The following is a 23,169-nucleotide window of genomic DNA, read 5'->3' as shown; positions in this document are numbered from 1 at the left end:
GATCTCAGGGCCTGGGCACTGTTCCTGAGCTTTTGTTCAAGGCTAGCACTCTACCACTTGAGCCACAGGGACACTTCTGTATTTTTCTGTTTATATGGTACTGAGGAATCGAATCCAGTGCTTCATGCATGCTAGGCAAGCACTCTACCACTAAGCCATATTCCCAGCCCCAGAAATTGCACTAACTAGTTCCAAAGGGTCAGTTCAGTTCTGATAAGACCACTACTCAATCACCAAACATATCTTACCTGGGTCAGATGGCCCATAGTTTTTTTCTTTCAAATTAAACATATGCAAACTCTTCATTTATGTAAATAAAATCCTATTTAATTGCTTTTCAGTTATTTAAACTCAATGTGAACAAAATAATTATTTTGGTTTTTTTTTGCTTTTTTTTTTTTTTTTGGCCAGTCCTGGGCCTTGGACTCTGGGCCTGAGCACTGTCCCTGGCTTCTTTTTGCTCAAGGCTAGCACTCTGCCACTTGAGCCACAGCGCCACTTCTGGCCATTTTCTGTATATGGGGTGCTGGGGACTCGAACCCAGGGCCTCATGTATATGAGGCAGGCACTCTTGCCACTAGGCCATATCCCCAGCACAAAATGATTATTTTGACTCTAACATATTCTAGACACCACCAAAACCTGATATTAAATCCCCATTGTGAACCCCCAGTTTTTCCTTGCTGCTGTTGATATTGCTTTCATTCATAAATATTAGCTGAGTGCAATATTTATATAAACTTCCATAATAAAAGGGAATAGTACACCTATTCCCAGAAGTAGAAAAGTTCAGTCATGTTTCCTGAGCCAGGAGTCAACTTCTTCCACAATTACTCATCAAGAACAACACCCACAATTTTATTTGAACATGATGGTAGAACACATTTACTTTGACAAAATATCACTTAAATGAAAGATAAATTGCTAAACAGCTTGTTGCTTACCATGGCAGGAGCCCTCGATTTCTTCATATCCGGGACTGCAGATACACCTTCCCAGAGGAACCAGCCAATCTCCATCAGCTCCGCAGTACAGTTTGGGAGTATCCCGCTCTTCAGCACTCTTCACACAGGAGCCGCGGACTTCAACCAGCGAAGAAGAATCGACCCTTGGGATGGTATCAGGAAACATGGCCAAGTTTCGTACAGTGAAGGGACACTTCTTGTAGAAAACACGTACTGAGACCAGGGCTATGCATGCCCCAATGTCCTGAAAAGCCAGGTAAAAGCCCTTTCTTTCGATGGGCCCCACTTCACGAATCTCAGTGTTGAGTTTGAGAATGCGGTCGCCCAAATCCATCTGGGTGAAACTCTCATCAGCAGCAATTGTGTCGATTTTTGTATACTGGCTTGGTTTGAATTTAATTGCGTGGGCCTCATCTGATTCCATATAATACAGATTAAATGTTTCTTTGCAGGTCCCCACGACCCACGGGATGCTGTTACAATCCCTCAGTGTGAACTTCATTTCCACATAAATTTTCTGGGCGGCATCCCTGGAGATCCAGTTCGTTCGAAGCCAGTTGTTTTGGTTTGGTTCCATTACATTGCATACCTGGTATGTATGAATGGGCCTGTTGTGCTCATCCATTTCAGTGATGGCATCCCACTGTGAAAGGGAAAAGAAATAAAACTAATTAGATGATTTCAAACCATAGTAAATTAAAAAAAAAAGTACTTAAAAATGCTTTAGCCAGTCGGGCATCAGTCACATATGCACTCTAGATTTCTCACTTGTCTTTATATACAATTTTTCATAAACTGAGGTATGTTTTCCAATATTGGATTAAATATTTATATGGATATTTTGATGGGAAATAGACATAGTCAAGACCTTATATTTTTTCAAGAATTATTTACTAGGTACTATTCTGGACCTGAGGACACAGATGTTAACTAGTTGAACAAATTACACCTTGTCTTTATTGGATTTTACAGTACAGGAGGGAGAGGCAATAAAAACTAGAATGAGTAAAATGGATAATGGAGTGGACAGTGCAATGGGGAACAATAAGTCACCAAGTAGAAGAGGAAGAAGATTACAATTTTAAGTAGGGTAGCAAGGAAAGGCCTCTGTAAGGAGATGGTATTTTAGTAGCATTTTAGAGGAAAGTTCAAGGGGGAAAACAGGAAGTATGAGCATTGATACATACAGAAATAATTGAGGAACAGCAAGACTAGGCACTGGGAGTATATCAGGTAAGGATGGTAGAGAAAGGAGTCAGACAAAGTCTCTATATGTATCTTCAGCACTGTGGCTTTTCCTTCGATCTGGACCATACTACATTATCCTCTATCTCACCACTCATGAGAATTGCATGAGAATATCTTATTCATTTTTAAAGAGAAATTTAAGAAAAATATTTTTGTAACTAGCAAAATAGTTGATATGTTCAACACATATCTCAGATTATATATTTCTACATTGCAAATATATATTCTATTCAGTCTGTATAGTTATAACATAATTTAAGTAAATGAGGAACATATTCTGAAATCTTTGCAAAAACATGCTTGAGATTGGAGTTTATCATCTCTATGAAAGTATACTAGAAATGATAAAAAATATACTCACATAGTGAATAGATGCTCTATATCTTGATATCATACTTCAGTGATTTAGAATATCTTTATATAACACATTCTGTTTGCAGTTTTTCAGTATAATTGGTGGTAGAGGGTCATTTAATCAAACTGGTTGAATTTCAATTAGTACTATTTCTAGTAGAATGGATATTTTCTTCACAATATAGGAATGTTCTGTTGCTAAGTTCTTTTAATTATCTACTATAAATTTCTACAAATAATTGAATTATCCATCAAGTGAATATAAAATCTCTATCTAATAATTTCATTTGTAACTAACCTCCTTACACTGGTATTAAAAAATGAGTTCCCTCAAAAGCAGGGATATAATTTTACAAACTATGCCCACTGTTTATCAGGGTTACTCTAATAATCTCATGGAGCCTTGTATGAAATTATCTTTCTAAATGTCTTACATCCTTGAATATTATGGCTCATATGCTTAAATGAAAAGTGATCCAGTGCTCTCATTTGTCATTTAAACGGCTAACATCACTTCTCAGCCTTTGCTAATATCAAGTGCAAATGGCTAAGTAATGATTCCAAACATAGCTATGAGCCTAGATAATGTAATATAAAATTTGTCAGTATGAATGTTCAAAATTCTCTGTGTTTTTCCCATAGTGGAACCTCTAAAGTACTTATCCAGTGATTATTCTTAGTTTGGATACATTTCTAATCAAAACTGATTTTGTTTCTCAAGAAAATGGATTTCTTGGAAATTAATGTATATAATTATTGCCTATTCAACTTAATTTACTATCTCAATGGAGGTATAAAGCTTGGTTCACAGTACATTTTGTCCCAATAACTATATTTTACTACTTTCAGACTATTTTTACATTAAGAAAAGGAATTCACATGCTCATCAATTAACTCTTCTAAAATATGAGACTACTTTATCAAAAACGGAAAAAAATGCCCCTTCTTGTTTGGAAAAGAGAACTTTACAAAATTATTATATTTTGATTTAAAATATTTACAATTGGGATGAAGTTTAGATGTAAGCATTCTTGGTAGTGAAATCACAGGATAAATAACAATCTTCTCAGAGATGTTGAGAAGATTGCACCTTTATAATGGTTATCATTTTCTGTAATTTTGTTTTTGTCGGTCATGGGGCTTGAACTCTGGGCCTGGCCACTGTCCCTGAGATCTTTAACTCAAGGCCAGCTCTCTATAATTTGAGCCACAGCACTACATTCAGTTTTCTGGTGGTTAATTGGAGATAAAGGACTTTCCTGCCCAGGCTGGCTTTGAACTGCAATCCTTAGATCTCAGCCTCCTGAGTAGCTAGGTTTAAAATTTGTGATATTTGATTAATATAGTTTCTTCCTTTATTTCCAAGAATGAAACTGGAATTAGACTTAAGAAACAAAATATCAAAACAGACTAACTGCTGAATAACAACTCTTTTTATAAAATTTTATTCTTTTTTTGTTTGTGTGGTGCTAAGGAATCAAACCAAGGGTCTAAAGCATGCTAGGCAAACACTCTACCACTAAGCCACATTCCCACCCTGAAAATGTACTTTATAGTTCTTTTTTTTGTTGTTTTGTTTTGCTTTGACTATTTTTTTTTGTCTTTTACTTTCCCATTTTTTTGGGGGGGGGAGGGGGAGAGGGCGGTACTAGGGATTAAATCCAGGATGTTGCACTTGCTAGGCAAGCACTTTGCCCCTGAACTATATCCCAGGCCCTAAACACCATCTTAACCAAAACTAGAAATGTCATTTATATTTTTCAGCAACATGTAGATACCCTAAGACAAGAATGTAGATTCAAGGTTGGTATCTTGTAAAAAGCTTTAAAATTTACTATAGCAATTAAATTCAGTGAATGTAGATGCTACATCACAGTTTAAGCATAAGGTTTCTTTTTAAAATATTGGATTTGCACATATGTTTAATATTGTTAAATAAACTTTTTGCTACATTTTTTTCAAGTATTGAGATAAAGAAGACCTACAAAACTTGGATGACCAAGGCAAGAATATGATTTTAGAGCTAATATACTATTTGTCTAAATATTTTCAATAATAAATAATTCTCTGAATACAATCAAACTTTAAGTATTTTTACTTTCTTATCTGATATACACAATTTCATAAAATCCCATGAATTTGGGTTTTTCAAAACACTCGAATCCCTTTCAACTGCAAAGAATTATGTGGTTGTTTATAAAGAATCATCAACTAACCTTAATGAATAACACTTTGGGGAGGACAGGGAGATGCTGGAACTGGGGTTTTTAACTCAGGAACTGAGCACTGTTCCTCAGTTTTGTTGCTCAAAGCTAGCACCTCACCACTTGAGCCACAGGCTTTTGGGTAATTAATAAGGGACAATAGTTTCAGAGACTTTCCTTCCCAGGCTGGCTTTGAACAGGGATCCTCAGACCTCAGGCTGGGAGTAGCTAGGATTTCAGGAGTACCACGAGTGCCACCAGTGTTAATACCACTTTAATTCTGCTCAACCCAACCCATGCTGATTCACATATGTGCATACATGGTCATACATGTGTTTGAATCTCAACAAAAAGTCACACAGTGTTGAAAATAGACCAGCCCCTTTGAGCATGAACTTCTGGGATGTAGAATTTCTAAAGTTTGCCATGGATAGCAAGCATAGGTCTCAATGACTAATCTCATCCAAGTATGCAGCTTCCAGTAGGAACTGTAGCCCGAGGAGGCAATTAACAGGAACACCTACATTCTAGGTACAGAGCAGAATCCAGGCTTCCTGGACCTAAGATGATAGTAATGATTTTAAACCCAATTTAGAAGGATATTAAAAATTACTCCTTAATAATTAAACATAACAGTCTTAAAACCCATATTCTGCTTCACTGTTAGGTTGTTAATACAAATATGTCCTTCAAAAAACTTTTTAGCTCTTGATCATGATGCCGTGGTAAAGAATCAATCGTCAGTCAAATTTTAGTATATGTTAAGTTCCATAAGAAAAAAAAATGCACCCAGCAGAGCTTTTATAATATCTTTAAAACAATAAATAATTAAAATGTAATTGATAACATAATTTTTATTGTAAGTAACAATGGAAAGATACATACAGTAAATATGGCAAGTATTTAAAGGCCAAGAATATTCAAGAATTTGAGTGGTTTTGAAGGCTTGGCTATGAAGCAGGCCTTGACTGAACTTTATCAAGTGAGAATTCCAAAAAAGTAGAAAGAAGAGTAGAAACTAATGTGTAATATTAAGTATCTTTAGGTTGTATTACCCTTATACCACATACAACATATATGTAGTGAATTAAAGTTCCAACTTCTACTAAAAAATACATACCTTATATGTATCTAACCTCCCTTTAATCCTATTAAGTTTTTAATTTTGTCAGCTGATTATTACACTGTAGACTTAGAACCCGAAACAGTCCCACTCCTCATTTGCATGTTTGCTTGCTTTTCAAAAAAAGATAATATCTTTCTTGCAGTATTTAAGATAAGACACCACCATATACCATGAAGAAAAAGAATTAAGTGAAGCAAAGCAATTTATATATGTTTTGCATAAGAGAATATCTTGAATTTTTATTTTTTTTTGTTTCTAGGGGTAGAATCAGTAAAACAGAGATCTTCTTCTGTCTTAAGGTCATTTTCTGAGGTCTTTCCTTATGAAAAGGAGTAGATAGATGAATGACAGAATGATCATTTAGACAGCTAATACATACTGCTGAATAAGAAAGCTTGACCAAGTAAAATCTTCCATAATCCTAATGATTTTTGTCCTAATATTATAAGGTTACATTGGATATAAAGACCTTTGAGGAAAATTTTTAGATATTTCATTGACATTCACGAAAGCATTTTCACAACTGTAGATTTCTTTGTTGATAAATTCTCATTGATGAGGCAAATCATCCAATAAGGTAAGTCATATTTTCATTAACATGAATATAGATTTCAAATCCAATAAATAAATAAATTGCAAAGTGTTATATTGACCAAAGATTAGAAGCATGCCTTCTTGCTTTATTTTGTATTTTATAATACTTTTACACATTAAATAGGTTGCTGAAGGGATTTGGGAAGATGGATCTACTGCTCATGCAAGTATGGACCCACTAGTGTTGACTCACCAACACATAGAGACTAAGCTCACAGAACTTATTATGCCAACTAATTGATTCCCATCTAATACAAGAAATGCCTTTTCTAACTCTTTTTTTAAGTTTGATAGTTTTAAAAAATATATCACAGTTTTTTGATATTTAAATTTGTGTGTTTTTTTCAAAATTTTATTATCAAACTGATATACAGAGAGGTTACAGTTTCATACGTTAGGCATTGGATACATTTCTTGTACTGTTTGTTACCCTGTCCCTCATACCCCCCTCTCCCCTCCCCCTTTCCCATTCCGCCCCCCATGAGGTGTTCAGTTCACTTACACCAAACAGTTTTGCAAGTATTGCTTTTGTAGTTGTTTGTCTTTTTTTACCCTGTGTCTCTCAATTTTGGTATTCCCTTTGAATTTCCTACTTCTAATACCAGTATACATGGTTTCCAAAATACTCAGGTAAGATTACAGAGATAGTGTAAGTACAACCACTGGAAGGTGATTCAAGAACATCATCAATAATAGAAGATACAGATACAGATGGGATGTTGAAAGTAGTTACAACTGTGATATAACAATTGTTTCCATAACATGGAGTTCATTTCACTTAGCATCATCTTAGGTGTTCATAAGGGTATAGCTATTGGGCTCTTGTGATGCTCTTCTATGACTTGCCTAAACCTGTACTAATTATTCCCAATAAGGAAGACCATAGAGTCTATGTTTCTTGGGTCTGGCTCACTTCACTTAGTATAATTTTTTCCAAGTCCTTCCATTTCCTTACAAATGGGACAATGTCATTCTTTCTGATAGAGGCATAAATTCCATTGTGTATATGTACCACATTTTCCTGATCCACTCATCTACTGAGGGGCATCTGGGTTGGTTCCAGATTCTTGCTATGACAAATTGTGCTGCAATGAACATTGTTGTGCTGGTGGCATTACTGTGATTTTGTTTGTGGTCTTTTGGATAGATACCCAAAAGTGGGGCTACTGGGTCATAGGGGAGTTCTATATTTAGGCTTCTGAGGAATCTCCATACTGCTTGCCAGAGTGGCTGAACCAGTTTACATTCCCACCAACAATGAAGTAGGGTTCCCTTTTGGCCACATCCCCTCCAACAATTATTATTGTTAGTTTTCTTGATATATGACACTCTTACTGGGGTGAGATGGAATCTCAGTGTTGTTTTGATTTGCATTTTTTTTTATGGCCAGTGATGTAGAGCATTTTTCCATATGTCTCTTGGCCATTCTCATTTCCTCATCAGAGAAGTCTCTTTGCAAGTCTTTAGCCCACTTGATGAGGGGGCTATTGGTTCTTTGCGGTTTTGTTTTGGAAGAAGGTAATTTTTTTAGTTCTGCATATATTTTAGAGATGAGGCCTTTGTCTGTTGAAAGCCTGGTAAAGATCTTCTCATGGTCTGTAGGCTTTCTGTTTATCTTGTGAGCTATGTCCTTTGCCGTGCAGAAGCTCTGCAGTTTGATGCAGTCCCCTTTTCTAATTCTTATCTGGTGTAATGATTATTTGGATTATCATATTGATTGGATTTCAGAAAAAGTGTATGAGATTAGTAAAACATACCTCTGCATGTGTCTGAGAGGTTATTAACAGAGAAAAATTGTTGTGGTATCTCTGAATTACAGAATGGTTTATTCCTTCATGGATTCTATAATATGACTTCATGTTAGGAGGTTTGAAAAGCAGGACGCAGCTTAACTGAAAAAAGTAAGTTTCTAGGGCTGTGACCTTGGAGGATATCTCTTTTCTGACCATTTTCCTCTGCTTCTTCTCTATTGGGATGTAGTATACCTAGCTCTGCTTTCTGGATATCATAAGTTAAACAATTCTTCTCCACCACACCTATTCCGCTATCCCACAGGATGGACTGAAATCTCTGAAACCATGAACAACAACAACTACAAATTCTTCCCTTTCAAAGACATTTATTGTTGTTTGATGATAACAGAAGGTCATCATAACTGCATACTATATCTGAACAACAGGGCTCTTCAAACAAGATGAACAGTTGTTTTCTTAGATTCCCAGCAAAGAACACTAAAAATGTAAAAAAATTGAAAATAAAAATAAAAAAACTGTATAAGAATGTTAACAACTTTTCACCTCACTGATCATATCTAGTTGGAGATACTTTGTAGTAGAGTAATATTATCTCCTTTAGCATGGTTTCTTTCCAGATATTTTCTTGTCTTTGTTTTAGAATGAGTTTCCTCTGCATCATCCAATACAGGTTCATATATTTATCAACACCAACGAGGTAGCCTTCTTTCTGCAGATTCATTTCTCATAGAGCCACACCTGAATCCAAGCACTATTTTGTAAGTACCTGAAGATAAGGTTGATGGGTTGCATCATCACCTTCTGCACCTTTTGGCCCTGGCCATGGTAGGCCAGGATGGAAGCTTACAAAAGCCATATCGACCAGCACACTACCCTAGAAGGCAACTTTTTCTTCTCTTAAATTGTTGGTGTTAGGTATTTTGATTAGAGCTAAATAAATTCTAACAACCACAAACAGAAAGTCAGTATTTCTCTTAGGCCATGTCATCCCAGGCTGGGTATTAGGCTTTTAGAGGCCACATACAAAACACAAACTCAGGAATTTCTTCTAAGTGCCATCCCAAGTTGCCTCACCTGTCCACCAACCACATATTCCTCCGGGAAAATCTTTCAAGAGCAACAGTGTCTAGCTTTACCAGAATTTTTACTAGACAAACCACTCTATGTTACAATACTAACATTTATCATATGTCATTCACTTTATATATATATATATATATACATATATACATATATCTTTGATTCATCGAAGAACACTCATAAAATTGATCCCAAGGGAAAAATTTTCTATTCATACACACTGTAGAAACAAATAATTTACAAGATAATGTTCTAGAAAGCATTATTAGATTGACTTTAGCTCTACTAAGCCATTTTCTATATTAAGTATTGATGAATTGTTTTATATAGTGATAAAAGTCAGAAATGAAAAGTATTTAAAAAAAAAAACAAGTGAAAATATATGAGAAGAAGCAAATGAGATATTTTATTCCAGTAGCTATTATATTGAACCAAACAAATGTCAGAATTCAATGACATAATAGTAAACCTAACGAATTTTTTCAAGTTGGCATATGTTTCAGTATATCACAGTTGGAACATGTATTTGTTTTACATAGTGGTAATAACTTTTTAAACATCAGATCTGTATATGTACAGAGATAAACTTGCCAAAAATACACATGTGGATCTCAGTACTTTATGGCACCTAAAAATGTTTCTTCAGTAATGACGACTTGGCAAGCCATTTGAAGTGAGTATTTGTTTGAAATGATGGAAAGTCTACAGAGCTGTGAACAGTCTCCAGTCCATTTATGCCTGAGGGTTCTTTAAAAAACCATCCCCACCCACACATGAATTTTCCTTTCTATAACAAGCTAAGTAAACTAGGCCAAAAAGCTGAATTCCTTTTCAGTATAGAAAGCTAGAACAAGAAAAAATAATTCTTAAAGCAACTAACAGTCATTGAGGAATGAAATTGCTTTCTTTTCTCAGGAAATAAAATAAGGCAATCAAGTAGCTTTTCTACGCAAAGAATGTGCAGATAATATGCAGCTAAATTGACTCATACATTGAAGACCAAATATAAGTGTTTCAAATTTGTACCTGCTTCCTTTAATTTTTTTTTAGAATTCAACAGAAAGATAAACTTTTATTTTAATTTAAACTTTGAAATTTTAAGATAAAAGCAGATAGATTGTTTCGCAAAATGAAACAACCTTGGAAAGTTATTTACATTTTCAAGGGGCACTGATAGCTACTGATAACTTACTTAAAGCAAAAGAAAAGCACACTTATCCCTAGACTAAAATGGCTAGTTCTGTATCTCTAGAAAGACAGGGAATTGCATCATAGATATTTCAGGATCCTGAACAGCTGCAGGACTGGTCTGATCTAAGGTGGGTGGGAAAATCAGTAATAGGTGGTATGCTAAGTTAGGCATTAGTGCCTCACACCCATATTTGTATCTACTCAGAATGCTGATATCTGAAGATCACGTATAAAGTCAGTCCAGGCAGACAAATCTGAAGGTCTCCAACTAACACAAAACCAGACACGATGGTTTGGCCCAAATAGTATAGTGCCATTCTAGAGCAATATAGTAAATCAGGAAAGTAAGGCCCTGAGTTCAAAATTGAGAACTGGCACAATGAAAACAAAACAAAATAAAATCTAGTATGTCCATTAGCAGGGAACAAGGAGGAGGAAACTAATAATACTGAACACTAATATAGCTAGAGATACTTTGCTCTGCAACTTTACAAAAACTTCCCAAATGAGTACTTATTTGTACATGCAGCAAATAGTTTTGTTTCCCTTTTCTTTGCTCATTCAGAAAAAAAGAAAATCATATGGTTTAATGTTACCTTATTGAAATGTCTGACTCCTGGATACAAAGCTGCTTCTTTCCAGATACATTCGAAAAGGAGCAGAAATATTTAAATAAAGTTTTGTCTTATATTTTCAAACTTGGTTGTGATAAAATATATGATAACAAACTATCACTTCAAAAATATATCACCTAACAAAAAGTACCTTTTCATTACCTAGCTTACATTGGTAGATAATTGTTTAATATAACAAGCAGAGTTTATTTTTTTCATGTCAAGAACAATATAAAGGTAAACTCAAGCCACAAAAAGTTATGATAAACTCATTCCCAAGTATTCTGTAGTATGTAACACTAGCTAAGTTTTGTAACTCTAGCTAATTTTTCTCTCAATATAACTCAATATAAATGGGAAATGAAATCAGAGGGGAAAAATATTCCTTAACTGAATTTTTAAAGAATTGATGATCACCATGCATTGCATGTAAAAGAGTACATGTTAAATTGAAATTCCTTTGTGTACCTATTTGAAGAAAACATTTTTTTAAAAGTAACTGAAGATGAAGAAATGTTTTGGCAAAATTAAACATATTTGAATTATCCTGACCATTTCTCTACTTATCTTGCACAGGCAAAACAGACTAAAATTCCTGAAGGCACATGGCTATTTTTATTATGTAACTTGATAGTCGTTTAATTTTTAAAGTGTGTGCATTTAGTAATCTATATCAAAGGAATGCTTCTTAAAGGGCCTACTTTTTCTAATTGGATATTTCCCTCAGAACCACTTAAATATTCACTTTGAGTCAATATATGACATAAACTTGGAAAATTAGTGCTCTGAATTCTGCTGTGAGGCATGTAGTTAATAACATAAGTCTGTTTTTGCAGCAGAAATGGGAAAGCTCTGCATTTAAATGATAACTGGTTTCAGATACTAAAACACAAAGCAAAATGAATCGTGTGCAGATATATTTCTATTTCACTTTGGGCAAACACAACTTTTTTTTTATTATTTTGAAAAAGATATTTAATAAAAACTCTGTATTCAGTGGTATTAGGAGACAAGGGCAGAGATTAAGTAAGTTTTACAAATACGTTGATTACTTCTGGTGGATTTTTCCCCTTAATAGGATCAAATTATTATAGCAATCAGGATAATTAACACTAAGAAGGAATGATTACCCATTAAAATGTTGTCAAATATTCATGAAGATTAAAAATTGTCTAGTAGAATTCATGTTATCTATATGAGAAAGCCTTAATTGGTAGCATCAAAAGATCATATTGTTACTTAATAAGATGTTACAAATAGCATCTTTGAGTATTTTAATACAATGATACATGTTCTATGTTCATCTCAATTTCTCTATCTTAGGTTCAACAAGTTGTGATTGCTAAATTGGGTTTCATTGCAGTTCACAAATGCAGAAAGCATAGGAAAATAACCTCACAACCATATTTAATTTGAGTCTTGGATAGTAGATAAAAGAAAACATGTTAGGAATATGGCTTAGCAGTAGAGTGATTGATTAGCATGCAGGAAGCCCTAGGTCCGAGTCCTCAGCACCACATAAACATAAAAGAACTGGAAATGGCGCTGCAGCTCATGTGTTAGTGTGCTAGTCTTGAGCAAAAAGGAAGCCAGGAATAGTGCTCAGACCCTGAGTTCAAACTCCAAAACTGTCAAAAAAGAAAAGAAAAGCATATTGTCCTGCTTTTATAGATGAAGGATCTGACTTCCAGAAAGAGTTGAGTTTCTTGAATTTACAAAAAATGCAAAGAGTCATCATCAAAACTACCTGAAAAATAATGTCTGCTCATATGAAGGATTTAAACTAAAATAATTTAGGTGAGATACAGACTCTGCCAGGGCAGGAATGCTCTTCTGTACAACGAAGTACCACCACCACTCTAAAGAGATTCAGCGCTAGTATTACACTTGGTTCTTGGTTCTTAATATTCATGAAAAAAGGTAGGAATTCTAAATTAATTCTTAATGTTTGCACTGTTTGGAGACTCATGACTTAAGACCTCCTAGGTCAAGATTCAAAGTATAATACATGAATTAGAAATATTCAAACTTTTAGCAATCTCCAAACATGCAATCTTATTTTAAAGTCATAATGACTTAGATGATCACAGATAATTTAGATGGCTCTGACTTAGTGGAAGCTGCAACACATCACTTCGAATTTAAGTGCAAATCATTGTTAGCATAAGAATCCTGGCTTAGAAATCATACTCTCTCTGTATTTACTTTCAAAATAAATAAGAATAGAAAGGGAGCAACAGAGCATTAATAAATGTGTCTGCATCATGATAATGAACTAAGTAGGTGTTATAACATACAAGCTACACAGTCTACTTATGAGGTATTCTTTAATCAAGAATGCTATTTGCAGATCCAATCAGGTCATCTATCTTTGCCATAACTATTAATGAAGTCCATAGCTCTGACTGATTTATTTTCTATTTTAACCAAAGGGGATACTATTTAAATACATTAAATTATAAATTGTTAATTCTTGCAAGCATCAAGTATGAAATAAGTGAATATTCAAGCTGTGAATGTTAATGCAAATGGAAAGATGAAACTTCTGAGTGTGACTTTCTGTATGCTAGAGAAGAAAACATTTAATGAATAAGAGAATTTATGCATATTGTGTTTCTGAAAGCTGAGCTTGTAACTAATAGGCAGAGTGCAAGGTTCTGGTGTCTACACAAGCACCACAAAAACAAACCAGTAGAGTTTAATAAAATATAGATGCTGCTATAAGTTCGAGAGAAACAGGTTAAAAAAAACGATAAACAACTACAAAAGCAATACTTGCAGAACTCTTTGGTGTAAATGAACTGAACAACTCATGGAGGGGGGAAAGGAAAGGGGGAGGGAGGAGGGGGGAATGAGGGATGAGGTAACAAGCAGTACAATAAATGTATCCAATGCCTAACATATGAAACTGTAACCTTTCTGTACATCAGTTTGATAATAAAAATTTTAAAAAGAAACAAATAAAACACATACTTATTGGTTAAGAGAGAAGTTATTGTCAGCCATAACAAGAAGAGTTTGGTGGAATATCAATATGAACAGAACTTCCTTTGGAAATCTAGAAAGGAGTTATTTCTAATTACAGATATGTAATGAATAAGATAATTTGTAGGGAAAATTTGGTGTAAGACCATTATTCCCTATATACCTTCTTAGATTATATTGTGACCCAGTAATGTTTTAATGCTCCACTGTGACATCTATTTTAACCTATGTTTTCAAAATACATGTGCCCCTTACAATTAATTAAAATTAAAACTTCATTTAGGACTTTAGTCTCATGGGGATGGTTCTCAGTAGGCAAATGTTTGTCAAACCTCAGAGTTCTGTATAGAAAATGTTGTCTGTGATCATCAGTCATTCTATTGGATTTAAAATAAGATTTGTCTCCTTTAATTCACTTAAAGACATAAATACTATGTGCCACATAAGGTATGCTGAAAAATAAAATTGAGATATGATATCAATTGGCTGGTACATTTTTATTTGATGATAAGTGCAAATATAATAGGAAAGTTGTAGTCTTAAGTTTCATTTTATCAAACTAAATCTATGATACTGATTTTAACATGATAAAACTTTATTTTGGAACATCAAATGAGGAGCAGATAGCAGGAATTATAAACTGATAACATACCTGCAAATTCACTTTATATTGTTTTTAATATCCAACATTATTATTTACCCAGAATATGCTATTAAATGAAAACAGTTTTTCTTTCAATTACCTTATACTAAACTGTACAATATAAGGAGTGACAAGTGGGCTTGCATCAAATTAAAAAGCTTCTACACAACGTAAGTTTCAATTAAGAGAGTAAAGAGACAGTAAGGGAGACAAAATCTTTTCCGGATATCCATCTCATACAAAATTAATATCTAGAATCTGTAAAGAATTTTAAAAATCAATTGCAAAAAGCAACCAATATGCAGTCCTAGCTACTCAGAAGACTGAGATCTGAGAATCGTGGTTCAAAGATAGCTCAGAAAGGAAAGTCCATGACACTCTTTTTTTTTTAAGTTTTTATTATAAAACTGATGTACATAGAGGTTATCATACGTTAGACATTGGATACATTTCTTGTACTGTTTGTTACCTTGTCCCTCATACCCCCCTCCCCCCCTTTCCCTTCCCCCCCCCCCCCCCCGCCTGGAGGTGTTCAGTTCACTTACACCAAACAGTTTTGCAAGTATTGCTTTTGTAGTTGTTCTCTTTTTTTACCCTGTGTCTCTCAAATTTGGTATTCCCTTTGAATTTCCTACTTCCAATACCCATAAACACTGTTTCCAATATACTCAGATAAGATTACAGCGATAGTGTAGGTACAAGCACAGGAAGGTGATACAAGAACATCATCAATAATAGAAGCTACAGATAAACATAGGATGTTGAAAGTAGTTACAACTGTGATATAACAATTGTTTCCACAACATGGAGTTCATTTCTCTTAGCATCATCTTATGTGTTCATAAGGGTATAGCTATTGGGCCTTGTGATGCTCTGTTATGAATTGCCTAAACCTGTACTAATTATTCCCAATAAGGGAGACCATAGAGTCCATGTTTCTTTGGGTCTGGCTCACTTCACTTAGTATAATTTTTTCCAAGTCCTTCCATTTTCTTACAAATGGGGCAATGTCATTCTTTCTGATAGAGGCATAAATTCCATTGTGTACATGTACCACATTTTCCTGATCCATTCGTCTACTGAGGGGCATCTGGGTTGGTTCCAGATTCTCGCTATGACAAATTGTGCTGCGATGAACATTGTTGTGCTGGTGGCATTACTGTGATTTTGTTTGTGGTCTTTTGGATAGATACCCAAAAGTGGGGCTGCTGGGTCATAGGGGAGGTCTATATTTAGGCTTGTAAGGAATCTCCATACTGCTTGCCAGAGTGGCTGAACCAGTTTACATTCCCACCAACAATGAAGTAGGGTTCCCTTTTGGCCACATCCCCTCCAACTGCAGAGCTTCTGCAGGGCAAAGGACATAGCTTGCAAGATAAACAGAAAGCCCACAGACTGGGAGAAGATCTTTACCGGACATTCAACAAAGGCCTCATCTCTAAAATATATGCAGAACTAAAAAAACTACCTTCTTCCAAAACAAAACCACAAAGAACCAATAGCCCCTCATCAAGTGGGCTAAAGACCTACAAAGAGACTTCTCTGATGATGAAATGAGAATGGCCAAGAGACATATGAAAAAATGCTCTACATCACTGGCCATAAAGGAAATGCAAATCAAAACAACATTGAGATTCCATCTCACCCCAGCAAGAATGTCATATATCCATGACACTCTTATCTCCAATTAACCACAAGAAAACCAGAAGTGGCGTGCTATGGATCAAAGTGTTCGAGCTCTAACCTTGAATGAAAGAGACAAGGGACAGTGCCATAAGTTCAAGCCCCACTAACAGATTCTTATCAAACAAAGAAATGGCCAGTAAATATACCTTTTAAAATGTTCAACAGGGAAATTTAGGGCAGGGGGGATGGGAGGGAAAACCTGAGAAGAAATGAGGGAAGAGGTGATAATGTTCAAAAAGTAATGTATTCACTTGCTGACTTATATGACTGTAACCCCCTCTGTACAAGTAACAGTTAAAAATAACAGCCAACATTTTCATAGTTTTCACCTTCTGAGTGAATCTTGCATTAGTCAGAACAATTCTTTCCCATGCTTCCTCTGTTTTAATTTTTTTCCCTGTTCCTTTGTCTTTGGCTAGCCATACTGGTATGATTAATTGCTAATTGCCCTATAAGGGCACATGGAGGTGACTGAACAGGAGAGTAGGCAACATATTCAGGCAAAGACAATGTTCTCTCATATATATATATATATATATATATATATATATATATATATATATATATATATATATATATGTCTGTTTATGTCTCAATTGCCTTAGTCAATTGCCTTTAGATTTAAGTCCTCAAGGAAGGGTGAGAATTTTCTAACTCTACAATGAAGCAAAATACTTAGGTTACTTGCATCTATTCTCTGTTCTCAATATCTTTGAGAATTTCTCTCCCTACCCAAAATATTATTATTAAAAGTGTAGTAAGCATGCCAGCTTTCTGAAGAGGCTTGGAACTTTGTATTAGGGACAAGTCCCATGTCAGAACTGGAAACATTTCACTGTAACATTACTAAGACACAATTCTTTGCATGTTAAATTCATGCTGTAGAGAAAATAAAGTGCAAACACCAACTTAATTTCATTTCTTCCCTACATCATATGGTGTCAGAGCTATGCCCACTTCCTCCATCTATGAAGACTCTCTCACAACAACTCTACTTTTCAAGGCTGTCTACCACCCCTCAAATTCTGGAAAAGTTTCTCTGTATAAAGAAATCAGCAATTCTAAGCAGTTAGCCCCTCAAAACAGCTATTTCCTGCAACTTAGTGCATAAGACATGCTTAATATTCTGGCGGGATAAACGCCAACAATTTACAGTATTAGGTAGCTTAGTAAAGTACCCTGTATTGATGCTACTCTTTCTAAATCACTTCCCCAACTCCACAGATGCTTCTTATAACGTCCAAGTTATCTACCGACATTCAAACTGGCATCCCAGCAACAGCTACTGAAGACAGTAAAGGCAGTTTCTAGGAAAAAGAGCCATTGTCTGATACATAGCTAGTAAAAACATTCTCCCATTATGTGGGCTTTCAATTTATCCTGTTAGCTGTGTCCTTTGCCCTGCAGAAAGTTTTCAGTCTGATGCAATATATTGATTTGCTGTGATTCTGAATCTTTACTTAGGAAGTTTTGACCTGTGCCTTGGAGCCCCAGTGTTTCCCCTATCCCTTCCTGTAATAATTTCATGGTATCTGGCCTTACATTAAGGTTTTTGATCCATTTGGAATTGATTCTGGTACAGGGTGCTATATAAGGTATATACATGGTAATGGTTCACTTCAAGTCATTTCTCCTTTCACTTAGTGGTAAGAATATCATACTAATAGATAGTGGAAAACAACAGAAATATTCAATAAATATTTAATGACCTGTATAAATAATAACATTCACCAATATAATTATATTTATTAAACAAGTGCAATCATTGAAAACTATATTCAATATCCTCTATAGTTCTTGTAGAAACCTAATGATAATATTGTAATCTACATTTTATATGTAAGAAGACAGAGACAGATGGAAGTTGTGTCACACATCCTTGAGTAAAAGAACTAGGAAATAAACTGACAGTCAAAATCTTTTTTTTTTTTTTTTTGGCCAGTCCTGGGCCTTGGACTCAGGGCCTGAGCACTGTCCCTTGCTTCTTTTTGCTCAAGGCTAGCACTCTGCCACTTGAGCCACAGCGCCGATTCTGGCCGTTTTCTGTATATGTGGTTCTGGGGAATTGAACCTAGGGCCTCGTGTATCCGAGGCAGGCACTCTTGCCACTAGGCTATATCCCCAGCCCCGACAGTCAAAATCTTAAAGGAAATGTTATTGGTACATTTTGCATCTTACTTTATTTTTTTAATTACCTGATAACCTCCATGTCTTGTATAATCATATTTTTAGACCACCTATATGGCCAACACTTAATTTTTCTGCTTTTCTATATTACTCCAATAGTTTGCAACTTCATAGATTTCTCTCCTTTGTCAACATTAATTTTTCATCTGACAAAGTCACTACATTGCTATTATCCACAATCTAGTTAATTTTGCTTCATTAATATTTACTGATTTTTCTAGCAGCTTCTAATCAGTGCCTACATTATTCCTGTCCTCTCCAATATATTACAGATAAGCCAGTTGCACTTTATATCATCAAATGTCCATTTCATTTCACCTTTTACTTTCTCTCTCCTTTACTGTAGTTTGTATACCTAGACAGCGCATTCTCACATTTTATTAAATTTGATTTTACTATTTTTTATTAAAAGGAATGTTCTTCCATATCAATACCTCTAGGTATTTGTAAAAGATGTTTTTTGCTTTATTGGGAATCTTACTTTATGAAGTACTGAATTATATCATACACTGTTTACATATGTACCTATCTTATTTTTATTCCATTCATTATAAGAATGAAAATGAAATACAATAAGAATGAAATGAAAACCAAGCCCATATGGTTTCTTTGTAATTCCTAGAAAATCCAATTGCATTCCAGCTATGGAGGTAGAATATTATTCCTTCCCATTTGAAATAATTACATTAGCAGTTGTTTATGTAGTTCAATGGGTTATAGATCTCTGGGCCCATTTACAAATTCTCGTTTATTCATGTTAGTATCACCTATTTGCCCCTTATGAGTACTTCTACATAACCTTGCCTAAGAGAGGAGAATGAAACAAGAGGGTTTTCTTCCATGAGTTTCCCACCACTTTTCAATGTGAATGGGCGCTACTTATTCAGTAGTCTTAGAAAGATATTTGAGATTCATATTTACTGACTGTTTCAAATTTTCTTTTCATGTTCTTTATATTCTATGAAACACTTTTCAATTTAGTAGTCTTTTGACATTGACCTGCTGAAGCATTTTCTCAGGAATGAAGAAGGCAGGTGCACTCCATTTCTAGTGAATATTGATTCATGTAACTCTGAAAAAGGAGGCATGTTCATCTTTAGAGCTATCAGAGAATGGTTCTTCTGCTGATTTCTTCAGAACATTTTTCATATCATACATACCATAGTTTGTAATGCTTTTCAGTTGACAACTGTTTTTTAATTAAAATGCATTCATCTGAAATGTCATTAACATAATATCTGAGAAGGTAGAAATACTGAGCTTACGGACATGTACAATACAACAAAATTTTCCTCATTATGTGTTTTGTATTCATTAGTTCTATTAGTGTTAGCCAAATAACTATTTTTTTCAATTGAAACTTACCTCAAGTGCTTCTTATAATCTGTAAGTAGTTATACAAAAGGATTTAAATTCAACATGTCAGTTTGTGAGTATGATGCATCTATATGTGTCACCCCTTTCATCATCTTTCCCCTTCTCTGCCAATCCCATTCATTCCCTCAATTTACCTAATTCCATTTTCACTTACATACATTGAATGTTGTCCATATTTGCTTATCATTCTTCTCTCCATTCCTCTGTCTTCCTCCCTCTGACTATACCCCCTCTCCTTCAAGACATGTTCTAGCTCCCTGGAACATGTAAAACTGTAAGTTAGATGTCTAAATAGTGACACCAGTAGAATTCTCCTCTAAATATACTGTACTTTAGTCAATATGTTTGCTTATATATGAAAATGACCCTCATCTGTACATATATGTATATTTATTATTTAGACCCAACTTGCCCATATGACATAAAACACACACTCTGTCTAGTTCTATACTTTTTATAAAGAATCTATTTAATAAAGATTCTATTTTTAACAAATTTATTCCTTCTTATAACTAATCTTTAAATTTTCCAAAAGTAAAATTTAAAAAAACACACTAGATCTTTCATTTGTTCAATTAAACTCAAACAAACAACATAATATAAACATAACATAAACAAACCTAACTTCCATAATCTCACTGCGGAGATTCTCATATATCCTTGTTTTCCTTCTACTTCCTTAGGTGGCATGCATTTCTTCCTCTGCAACAACAAAACTCTTTGCCACACATTGGAAAAACCATAAGCATTATTAATAACTATCATATGTACTTATACTTACAAGTAGAATTCAAGTTAAAATGCATAGACATCTGATTAATTAGAAGTGATATGAAATTCTCATAGAAAAACAATTCTGTAACGATATGCAAAACTCAATTTTTTGGAGAGCATCTTGTCAGTATAAATCAAGCTTATAATTCTTTCACTCTTTGGTATTGTATTTCTTCTGTGACAGATATGTCACAGAATACATCACAATATATCAGAGAGTACAAAATTAGAGATAAATGAAATATGTAGCTATCCAGGTAAATTCCTTAATTATGGTTTGTTTATATTTATGGCGATATGATAGATGTAAAAATAGATCATTACTCACTCAAAAAATTTAATAACTCATTTGGTAAAAATTACTAAAACTATACTGTACCAAATATAGTGTTGTTGAGGTAGAATTCATTAGCAATATAATAAATATAAGACAATTCTCTATTTACATTAAATTTTACATGAGAGAGTTAAAGATGGAAAATTAAATTTTAGAAAAGAAACTAGTAATACTGGGAAAAGTGCTAGAAAGTGAAATGAAGCGAGGGAAGGTCAGGTGAGGGAAGGAGGTGTTCTCTTGTGAGATAATTGGGGAGCACTTCTCTGATGCAGTGACATTGGAAACCTGAGGGAGGTACAAACTTACAAGAAATGTGGAGAACTGTGAAGTCAGAGGAAACAGTAAGATCAAAGCACACGAGTTGTGAGCAAGCACAGTTTATTTAAGGAAGAGCAAGGGGCCAGATCTCAGCTTATAAGGGAGTGACTTGTAGAACATGAGTTCAAATAGATAGATAGGGAGGGAAGATCACTAGCTCTGGCAGGCTATCCAAAGGATTCTGGCTTTTATTTTTCTCTCCAAACCAGGATAAGGTTTTTGTCTTGTTGACAACACCTGGATGACATTTTAAATGTGTCATTTTGGTTGCTGAGTGGGTAACTGACTGCAGGAGACAAGCAAATAGCAGATATCAGTTCAGATGCTGTTGAAGTAGCTTAGGTGAGAGAGATAGAGCCTGGAGGAAGATTGCTGCTGTATGGGTAATGATTCTAGATGGACTTTGAAGGTGAAACTGACAGGAGTGGTTAATTATTTGAATATAGGAAGGAAGAGGAAGAGAGGAATGTCAAGAATGAGACAGACTGAAACTTGCTGATATACAAGGTTTCTGTGATTTATTGTTAGATGAGATAAAACAAATCTGCAGAAGACTGTGAAGAAACAGCCTGTTTTCATAAGGAAGAAGGCAGAAGCCAGATATTTTCAGGTTTTTCTTAATGATATTATTAAGATACCCTACCTGGTGTTATCTATATACTTTTAAAACAGCTCTAAAAGCCTTCCCTATGGGAATATTGAGCAGATGTTAATCTATAAGTTTTGAAATACAAGGTAAATGCAACACCAATAATTGACTTGTAAGATTCTGCAACAGACATACTAAAGGAATTTTCAAACATACCCTTTCTATGGAAAACTATTTAATTAAACATATAAATACTAAATACTATCATTTCACTTTTAAATGTTATAAATAATAAATTGATTTCCCAAATACAATTCTTATGGGAAGGGAAGGGGAACATCAAAATGATGAGACAGACAAAGGGCAAACCAATGGAACAGCAATACAAGAAAATATGTTGTAAACTAACTGTATAACTTGGGGATGGGAGAAATGGGGAGGAGGGGACGTGGGAGAAAAATGAAGGAGGTGGTAATAAGTTTGACAAGAGATGTACTCATTACCTTACGTATGTAACTGTAACCCCTTTGTATACAAGAAAAGTAAGTAAAAAAATGAGAAAAAAGTAAATATTAAATTGGTATGCCAGAAATTATGTGAAAACTGTTAGGATCATGATATGATAGATAAGCATAAACTATGGAAAAATAAAAGGCAGGTGTCACTGGGCTTACAACTATAATTCTAGCTACTCAGGAGGCTGAGATCTGAGGTTCACAGTTTGAAGCCAGCCTGGGCAGAAAAGTCCCTGTGAGACTCCTATGTCCAATTAACCACTCAAAAACAAGTAGTGGTGTTATAGCTCAAGAGAAAGAGTGGTAGCCTTGAGCACAAAGAGGCTCATGTACAATGCCCACGCCTTGATTTCAAGCCCCACAGCCAAGAACGACAACAAGGGCAAAAGACTCAGGATCGCATCTCAAAGCCAGCCCCAGTAGAAAAGTCTGCACGACTCACCAGAAAAAAACAGAAATGTCATTGTGGCTCAAAGTGGTAGAGTGCTAGGGCTGGGAATATGGCCTAGTGGCAAGAGTGCTTGCCTCCTACACATGAAGCTCTCCGTTCGATTCCCCAGAACCACATATATGGAAAACGGCCAGAAGGGGCGCTGTGGCTCAGGTGGCAGAGTGCTAGCCTTGAGCA

General features: G+C 34.9%; 1 protein-coding gene and 1 pseudogene across 2 annotated transcripts in view; both read right to left on the bottom strand.

Moving 5' to 3' along the window:
- Epha6 (EPH receptor A6) overlaps positions 1-23,169 on the bottom strand; it is a 711,982-nt gene that overhangs the window by 583,491 nt on the left and 105,322 nt on the right. For both annotated transcript variants that reach the window (XM_048346467.1, XM_048346468.1), the window contains exon 3: positions 945-1,608. In XM_048346467.1, the coding sequence (XP_048202424.1) occupies positions 945-1,608 (664 nt within the window). The remainder of the gene's footprint in view (positions 1-944; positions 1,609-23,169) is intronic.
- The window catches only part of LOC125351549, a 51,089-nt pseudogene continuing 36,722 nt past the window's right edge, over positions 8,803-23,169 (bottom strand).

Source organism: Perognathus longimembris, chromosome 5, assembly GCF_023159225.1.
Source record: "Perognathus longimembris pacificus isolate PPM17 chromosome 5, ASM2315922v1, whole genome shotgun sequence".
In the NCBI taxonomy this organism is placed as follows: domain Eukaryota; kingdom Metazoa; phylum Chordata; class Mammalia; order Rodentia; family Heteromyidae; genus Perognathus; species Perognathus longimembris.
Note: the sequence above shows the minus strand (reverse complement) of the source record. Positions and strands in the feature narration are given on the sequence as shown.